This window comes from Urocampus carinirostris, chromosome 1 (assembly GCF_059441175.1).
Source record: "Urocampus carinirostris isolate Australia breed hairy pipefish chromosome 1, RoL_Ucar_1.0, whole genome shotgun sequence".
In the NCBI taxonomy this organism is placed as follows: Eukaryota; Metazoa; Chordata; class Actinopteri; order Syngnathiformes; family Syngnathidae; genus Urocampus; species Urocampus carinirostris.
Genome location: NC_142349.1, coordinates 36,718,435 through 36,728,018, shown reverse-complemented (window position 1 = coordinate 36,728,018; position 9,584 = coordinate 36,718,435). Strand labels below are relative to the sequence as shown.

Genomic DNA, 9,584 nt, shown 5'->3' with positions numbered 1-9,584 from the left:
ACGTTATAGCCTATGGCATGTGGATTGGCTGATTTGTTTACACCGGAATCGGACCATGAGAACATTACCACCCACGAAAACGTTTTTTTTTTTCTCTCATATGTCATTCAAAAGTTTTAGTCCGTCGACATTAACCCGCAGTCAGACATGGAAAAGGTTGTCATTGTCACTGGTGCGAACAGGTAAATTCATCTCCTACGTCTTTTGAAGCTGCTAGTCTACAACGTTACTTATCTTTCGTTGGTGTAGCCCACATTAATCGTAAACTTCACCGTACGATATTTTACTTCAAAACAAAACGCTATTTGCATGCCAAAATAGCGTCTCTTTCACTCTTGTATAGTCAAATGATTAAACATTTCGGAAATAGTCAACAGACTGCAAATGTTTACCACAGTTGCGACTCGCGGTTCCATTTTAAAATGTAATCACAGTTAATAACCACGGCTGATTTCAAAAGGATGGAAGTCCTGCAATTATAAATGATATTCGAAAATGTTACTAGAGTGGATTTTATTATCATTTTTAAACTTAACGTGAATAAGACATCTTCTGCTAAACGAGAGTATTCACAGGAACGTCGCAGAAAACTAGAATATTGGGTTAAAGTTACTTATGTTTTGCAATCCACTTTAAAAAACAATAGTTTTGTGCATTATGTATTTATTAAAGTAAATTGAAATAATATACGCCTTTTATAATCTCAACATTGGAAAATACTTAGACAACTAGTAAACGTTTTCATGATATTTTAATGCTTTCAAACATAAAGCGCGTTGTTTGATTCATTTAAGCCCACCATACATTTCTGAGAATGTCTAGGTCATTCCTATCAAAAGTTATGCTTTCTCAAATGAATTCAAACCAAATGCTCCCTCTGGCCGCTAGAGTGTAGATAAGGCTTTACGATCACCTAGTAGTTTGATTTGATGTGGATTATTCCTATTGCCCATCTGCGGCTAAAACTTGCATTTTGTCTTCATTTTTTATTCATTTCAAACCAGTATGACGATGAAGGCAAAATAATTATATATTATTTTCACAGCTCCGATTTGAGTGTATATAGCATGGTGAGTTGGTTCAGTTGTACAACCGCATTCACTCAACTGTTAAAATAAAACTTTTGACACATTCAATGCCAAACATAAAATGTGGTTTGCAATGATCTGTGGTCTGTGCAGCCCTTTTGAGACTCTTTGTGATTAAGGGCTATACAAATAAACATGACTTGACTTTGTGAAAAAATATATTGTGCTTAAAAAAGATCCTTGTCATCCATAATTATAGTATGTAAGGGAGGCTACTCAAGTAGGCTGAATGATAGAGCATTATACTGAAAAACTACAGTAAGCGAAACATTTTAAGTGCACATGATTTTACTGATCCTGCACGCCTGAAACAAGAAAGCTAATCTGAGTTTGACAGCCCTGTTCTAGTGTAGTCCCGAAACGGCAATATTAAAACAATAAGAGACATCATATATTTTTGTTGGTTGACAATGATCCAGAATGCACGACATGTCAAATTTTTAATTGCATCATGTAAAATGAGAAACTTTATCAAAACATTCCAAATTTCTGTGACAGTTCTGTACAGAACACTTTTATGACAAAGAGCACATTTGTATGGATATCCGACATTACATTTTATTAAGAGTGATACCCAGATCTTTCTTTTTTAACCCCCCCCCCCCCAAAAAAATATATTTTTACCTTATATTGGATTAACCCTTCTAATTACAGTAACGACACGACTGTTTTTTAGAAAAAGAAAATTCAATCAAAGTAGCTCTCCAAAACACCCACAAGGAGGAAGCAACTCCCCACAATGGTACCCCACAGACAACCACATGTGGGAACGGACTGATCACAGGCAAGAAATGACACAGTTGGGGCATAATAAATCAAGCATTTTGCAACCAATAAAATAATACATTTGAATTCTTTGAACATTACTTTATTAGTTTTGATTGTCAAAGGGGCAATGAATTTGGATACTGACGGGTCAGAGATTATGTGGGTCACTGTCTTCAGGCATTGCTTCACCATCTACCACACAGGCCATAAAACGCCTGGTCATGGTGAAAAATAGTTGACAATATATGGACTACCAAAAGCGCAAGACTCAAAAACGTTTTTGTATATATTTATAACAGTTCATAATTATAGTTTATGCTGTCTTACAATGTGTTCATGATCAGTTCCAGGCTCTACTTCTTTATAATCTTGAAAAATCCAAGTCTGTTTTTTGTTTGTAATTTTAAACTGTTATTTAATTGTCTTAACACATAAGTAGGATAGATATTGCCTGGAATTTTAAGTTTCCGTTGAAAAAAAGGGGCAAAGGTAAGACATCCAGTCTGTGTGCTTTCTGACTCTTTTCACGGTGTCCTGTATGATACTTGGTCAATAAAGGGGTAATCAATATTGCATGAGGCAGCCTGCTGACTGACTATTTAACACATCTGCCTCACTGTTCAGAGGTTTGATTCGAGCTACAGGCCTCCTTGTGCTGCGTTTGCATGTTCTCCCCATGCCTGCGTAGGGTAATTGGTGGCTCCAAATATTCGCTAGGTATGGACGTGTGTGTAACTGGTTATCTGTGTGTGTGTGCCCTGTGATTGGCTAACAATAAGTCCATGGTGTTACCTGCCCGCTGCCTGATGTTAACTGGGATGGGCTACAGCAACCTGGTGAGGATAAGCGGTTTGGAAAATGAATACATAATATAGCATTTATTCTGACCCTTATTAACTCTCGTTTCAGTGGCATCGGTCTTGCTTTATGTGAAAGGCTCCTCACTGAGCACATCCAGCTCCGTTTGTGTCTGGCATGCAGAAACATGCAACGAGCCGAGGCAGCCCGCTCTGCCCTCTTGATGTCACACGCCAAAGCCTGCGTGGACTTAGTGCAGCTCGATGTGGGTTCTGCACAGTCCGTGCTTGCTGCTGCCCGAGAACTAAGAGCTAGGTTGATAAATTGCATAGTGTTTTTCATTTGGACCAATAGACGCTTGATATATTTGTTTCTTTTTTTCCGCCTCACAGGTACCAAAAAATTGACTTTTTGTATCTTAATGCAGGAATAATGCCTAATCCACAAGTGGATGTTAAAGCTTTTTTCAAAGGTTTGTTTTCAAGGTAAATCCTGTTTATTATGAATAATTTTTTCCCTGCCATGCACAGTGATATAAAGTTACCCTTTTTTCTACAGAAAGGTGGTCAACATGTTCGCAACAGCAGAAGGTATTTTAACACAACAGGATCGTGTCAACTCTGACGGTCTGCAGGAAGTTTTTGCCACAAACCTGTTTGGTCATTTTCTCCTGGTAAACAAACAGCCTTGTTATTTGATTCGGCACTTCAGTGGGGAACCCAGAAGCTTAAAAGGACAAGATACTTTTGCAAAAATGATAAACCTTATGTTATGAAACAATTATTAGATTTGTTCCAATTTGCATGTTTACTTCATGCCGATTTGGTGTGTCTGATATACATTTTGTATTAAGGTATCTTGACTTCACACCAGGCCATAGTTTTCACACTCTGCATTTCAGGGTTTCTCCCAGAAAACTTGCTGAGACTGGTAGTTTCAAGATGAAATAAGGTCAAAATTCAACAACGTGTCAAGGTTCTCATTTGACAATCTCCTGAGATGCTACAAAATTGAAAAACATTTGTACAAGCTGTTTACCTTTGCATTCTGCTGCTCACAGTCTTCTGGTCTGACCTTCGTGTTTCTGTTCAAGATCCAAGAGCTGGAGCCACTGTTGTGTGAGCCAGGTCGTACGTCGAGCGTTGTGTGGACTTCATCCAGTAACGCCCGCCGCTCTGCTTTCAACATTGAAGACATCCAGCATAAAAATGGGACGGAGCCTTACAGCAGCTCCAAATATGCCTCTGACATGCTCAGCGTGGCCCTCAACAAGCACAAAAACATCCAGGTTTGTTTTGCACATGTAGCACTTTTAAATCAAATAATAGAATGCCAAACTTTTTCAATAACATTTTGGATGTGTCCTCAGTAGTTTAAATACATATTTCTAAGTAATATTTGTCAAAGTATGATTTCATGAGCGATATCTTCCAGTCTTTTTCTGTGTCACAGTGCTTGTATTTAGACTAGTTTGGCTGTGCCGAACATTATTTTGGGGGAGGAGGTTGACATCTCCTTTAAAGTCAAGTCATGTTTATTTGTCTGGCTCTTAATCACAAAGAGTCTCAAAGGGCTGCACAGATCAAATACTATCGCAAACTACAGACTATGACACCATCCCCTCATATTGTCAACATAAAATATAGATTATTCATATGCTATAGAATAGAAGTGTGTTTTAAGCTTAGATTTAAACATTTCCACTGAGGTTGCAGATCGAATCTCAGGGGGAAGAGCATTCCACAGCACCAGGGCCCGAATGGAGAACGCTCTCGAACCTGCGGATCTCTTCTTGGCTCTTGGGATCACTAGTAGACCAGCATTTTCAGAGCGAACGCTACGGACCGGAACATAGGGGGAAATTAAATCTGAAAGATATAAGGGAGCAAGTCCATGCATGATTTTGTATACTACCAACAGAACCTTAAAATCACATCTTGAGCTAACAGGGAGCCACTGCAGGTTAGCTAAAATCAGGGTAATGTGGTCAAACTTACTTATCTTAGTTAAAAGCCTCTCTGCAGCATTTTGTTCTAGCTGAAATCTCTTGTTTTTGGACTTTGGGAGACCAGAGAGTAGTGCATTACAGTAATCGAGACAGGAAGTAACAAACGCATGAATTATAATCTCAGCATCCGACTGAGACAGTATAGGGCGAATTTTAGCAATATTGAAAGATTGAAAAAAGCTGTTCTAGTAATATTCCTAACGTGTGTTTGAAAGGACAGATCGGGGTCAAATATGTCACCTAAATTTTTGACTGAGTCACTCTTACATTTGTCAATGTTCAGAGCTGTTATTGAGAACAAGTCACGGCATTTAGATGGACCAATAACTAGCATTTTGGTCTTTTCAGAGTTAAGGCACAAGAAGTTGAGTGACATCCATTCTTTTAGCTCAGTGAGGCAGGCCTCCAAATTTCCACAGTTTAGTGCGACAGATTCCTCCATCGGAAGATATAGTTGAGTGTCATCTGCGTAGCAATGAAAACTGATATTATACTCTCGAATAATATGACCTAATAGAAGCATGTAAATGCTGAAAAGAAGGGGGCCAAGTATTGTACCCTGCGGAACACCACAGGTAACACTAAAGGGCTCAGATGTCATTTCACCATATTTAACACAGTGCAACCTGTCTGAGAGGTAGGATCTGAACCCTAAGAGGACGGTTTCTGAGAGACCAATCCACTTTTCCAACCGTTCTAGTAAGATATTATGGTCCACAGTGTCAAAGGCAGCACTAAAGTCCAGCAGCAGCAAGAGTGATGAAGCACCGAAGTCCATTGCCAGTAGAAGATCATTGGTTACCTTAATCACGGCTGTCTCAGTTGAGTGGTTAGCCCTAAATCCTGATTGCATAGATTCCCTAAAAGATTGTTTTCTTGTCTCCTATAAAGTGGCGTGGAACATTGCCCGTGCTAAAAAAAAAATACAGCGAGTTTTTGAAACGGTGTTTGGTGTATTTAATTGAAACTCTGGCTCCAGATAATAAAAAACTCATAGATTCCATGACTGATCTATACTTGTCACGACACACAGTTGAAGCCAGAATATCAGACATAAACAAAGCGCTTGACTGTGATCAACACGAAGACCTGACACTTGAACACGTGTGCTTATTTTAGCGTCGCATTGAACGAGTCATGCGACATACAGGACACGCCACAGTTGGCAATATTTGTGCGGATGTTTTTTGAGGACTGCGTGGTTAAAAAAGAGCTTCTCAATATTGTGGCCTTAAAAGACAGAACTCGCGGCATTTATTTAAAAGAAGCAATGTCTGAAATATTGAAAAAAGTGAACTTGTCTTTAGAAAAACTCACAGCAATAGCCACGGACGGCGCGCCATCGATTATTGGCTCTGTGAACGGTCTTATGGGCCTATGCAAAAGCGATCACACATTCCCCGAATTTTGGAATTTCCATTGCATCATCTACCGGGAGCAATTTTTGTCCAAAACACTGAATTTAGACCATGTCATGAAACCTGTGATGGAGATTGTAAACTACATCCGGACGCACGCTCTTAATCACCGGCAGTTCCAAAATCACATTGCTGAACTTGCCGCAGACTTGCCTGGTGACCTGCCTCTGCACTGCGCTGTGAGATGGCTCTCAAGAGGGTGGATAAACTAAACCTGGATCTGCAGGTGAAAGTAAAAACTTCCTGATCTGGCACATAGTGTATTTGCTTTTATCAACAAGTTGAAGCTTTTCAGAGTGCACATTCAAAACGGCAATTTATCCCACTTTCCTTCTTTGCGTAGCGCACAGCAGAAGGCTGAATACAGCGCAGTATGTGACACTGCTTGTGAATCTGCACTGAACTGAACTTAGGGGTTTGAGGACCTGCAGCAGAAACGACCAGAGATCACTTTCCTCATTGACCCTTTTAATGCAGAGACTGACGCCTGAAATCCCCGCTTGTCACTCATAAGGCTGCTACGGAACTGGAGTTGATTGAACAATGCGAAGATCACAGACTGAAATCTCCTTTTAAAGAAGGCCCTGTTACGTTTTGGAGAACTGTGCCGACTGAAAAATACCCATGTGTAAAAAGAGCTGCTCTCAAACTGCTATCAATGTTCTGGTCAACATATGTCTGTGACTCCCTGTTTTCTACCTTGAAACACGTGAAATCAAAGCATCGGTCCGTTCTGACCAACACTCACGTAAAGGAACTGCTCCTAGTGCTACATCTGACTACAAACCTGATTTGCAGAGGTTTAGCGGAAAGAAGAGATGCCAGAAATCCCACTGAGAGAATCATCCCATCACTCCAGCAATACTCATTTAAAACTTAGTATCAAAATGTTAAGTATCAAAATTTAATGATAAAAAAAATCCCAACATTTGTTCATGCATTCAAATTGTTTTTTGTGTTTCACTTCGAATAAAATTTCTTTGAACCGTTTTTTACGTGACATTTATATTTTGCCCTTGTGTAGTTTGGAAAAAAATACCTGACTGAACATGCTTGTGTGAATATTTTAAAATTCCATTCATTTACATTTTACAGATTATATGTGTGCATCTGAAGTGTGTTCAGTAGTTGTGTGTGTCAGAGAGAGGTGTGTGGGTGGGTAAAGGGGGTATGTGACCTCCAGGGTAGTTGCTGTGTTAACTCTGGCTGAGGTGCATTTGTTGTGTGTATTGAGGGTGGACACTATCCTTGAAATCAACACAAGAATGATACTTGTTGTATTGTAAGGAGAGGAGGGTGTTATGGGAAATAATGTGTTTTTAATTGTTTGTGTGTGTCTGTCTGTCAAGGCAGGTCAGTGCGCGGTGGGGCTCTTTGACTTACTGTTAAAAATTTCGTCTCTTTGTGTCAAACTTGTTCGCCAGCCCTGTCCTAGAGGTTAAAAAATGTAATTCATTAAACAAAACTATCTATTTAGAGGTTGAGAAATATATACTTGAGATAATAAACTTTCATCTAGAACAGGGTTTTACAAAATGGCGCCTACGGGCACCATGTAGCACCTTTTAATAACACCTGAGTAGGTTCTGAAAATAGTTCATCAGTGATAGGTCATGAGGATTTTCTGGTGAATTTGATTTCTAACTCACATTATGATTTAGTGGTTGATTTACCTTTAATGATTAGAACATGGTCACAACATTTTGCTATCATAAGTTGTCATTTTAGAAATGTATTTCATAATGGTAGCTCTTCATGCCAATCTGTAACAAAACGTAGCTCTCAGATAATAAAAATGTTGGTGACCCCTGATCAAGAGAGAACTCGCATAAGTATCTGCCATCTTGCTTCTACGGGAACCCCCCCAAAAAAATGTGGTTAAGTCTGAGCAGAAAAATGAGAAGAATAGTGCGGTTTGGTTAGTTTGAGTCCCCAAATTTGGTATTGTGCTTTGAAGAATTCTTTCGGTTGCTCTACACACAATATTGTGACATCTAGCGGTCAAAAATGCACACATTTTCCCTTTCTAGTTTTTGTTAAATATATATAAGAGAATAGAATTGTCTTTTGTAATTGATATCAACGTTGTGAGACATTGTATGCAACACGATTAGACTCTAGGGTGAAAGTGTAAAAAAGACTTTGAAGAGAAAAAAAGATATGGGATCATTTGATTGTAGTGCTTATAAACTGGCCTAAGTTATAATAATAATGCAATGAAAAACAATAGTGCATTGTAACAACAGTGCAATGAAGTTATGTGCTATAACATTTAGCGGCAGCAATTTTAAATCCCAGTATGATTCTCAAGGAATATATATTCAGAGATTTTTGCAATAGTATGTATATTTTTAGGAATTTGCAGTGTCTTCAGAATTTAAATGTCTGCACTGTCTGCACTGTCATCATTTCAACAGGGACTTTTCTCTTCTGTAATATGCCCAGGACTGGTGATGACCAATCTCACTTATGGTATCCTTCCTTCCTTTTTCTGGACATTCATCATGCCAATCATGTGGCTGGTGAGTGGATATAATTTTAGCTTTTTCCTTAGACTGAAATATCACCCGATTTTTTTTATTTTTTTTCTGTATTGAGCAGATTCGGATCTTCACAAATACGTTTACCCTTACACCATATAACGGAGCAGCAGCACTGGTATGTCACTGAGTTAAACAAAAAAAATCAAGCTAGACTGTAATCAATTTCAATATGAATTATACGAACTTCCACAGCATTGGCTTTACCTTCAAACCCCAGAGTCGCTTGACCCGAGGGCGAAGTATCACAGCTTAACATCAGGACTTGGAACAAATTACACAGAGCCACGTAAAGTACGATTTGATTGTTCTCTTATTGTTTTTACTCTTATTGGAGTAATATTTTGACATTGAGTGCTATGTAAATTTTACAGTAGAGTATGCGGCTTGTGTTTGTGTTCTGCCAGATGGACGTGGACGACGATATGTGCGAGGTGCTTTACAAGAAACTGCTTGAATTGGAGAAAAACATCCGTAGAAAAGTCGCTGACCAAAATGGATTTCAGTGTATTGGCTTCAATGGCTGAAGCATGCAATAAAAAATGGGGTTTTTCACAATCATTACCGTCCCCTGCTGAAAACTTTGTGGAGTAAAATAAAATGTATAACTAGAAATACAATTAAAGAGAAAAATTAAAAACTAATTCTTGAAATGGTTGCAATTGCTATATACGCAAAACCTGACAAATAAAATAACTTTTTTGAAATGTAATTTAGCATGGAACACCACGATCCTATATATCATTTGAATGGACAAGAAACAAATGGCTTTTGCACTGAAAAAAATCCAGTTGAAAAATTTAAGAAAATCTGGAGATTTTTTTTTTTTAATAATCTTAATGTGTTTAATGTTTATGAGCTTAGTGTGGCACTCCAGGATAAACATTTCACACAAAAAACCTTAAAGGAAAAAAATGAAATAAAAAATCTTAAGATGGCCAATATCTACATGCTGGTGCTTCTC

The 9,584-nt window shown here is 38.5% G+C and overlaps 1 protein-coding gene across 2 annotated transcripts; it reads left to right on the top strand.

Moving 5' to 3' along the window:
* Nucleotides 1-41: 41 nt before the first annotated feature.
* hsd17b7 (hydroxysteroid (17-beta) dehydrogenase 7) lies at nucleotides 42-9,181 on the top strand. Of its 2 annotated transcripts, XM_088355197.1 has the most exons (10): nucleotides 42-182; nucleotides 2,636-2,692; nucleotides 2,766-2,969; nucleotides 3,047-3,139; nucleotides 3,213-3,327; nucleotides 3,748-3,942; nucleotides 8,498-8,602; nucleotides 8,682-8,738; nucleotides 8,816-8,914; nucleotides 9,028-9,181. In XM_088355197.1, the coding sequence occupies exons 3-10, from the start codon at nucleotides 2,842-2,844 to the stop codon at nucleotides 9,145-9,147; spliced, it is 912 nt and encodes a 303-aa protein (XP_088211323.1). In that variant the 5' UTR covers nucleotides 42-182; nucleotides 2,636-2,692; nucleotides 2,766-2,841; the 3' UTR covers nucleotides 9,148-9,181. The 2 variants fall into 2 exon arrangements, with proteins under 2 accessions (XP_088211323.1, XP_088211316.1); XM_088355190.1 differs by lacking the exon at nucleotides 2,636-2,692.
* Nucleotides 9,182-9,584: the final 403 nt, after the last annotated feature.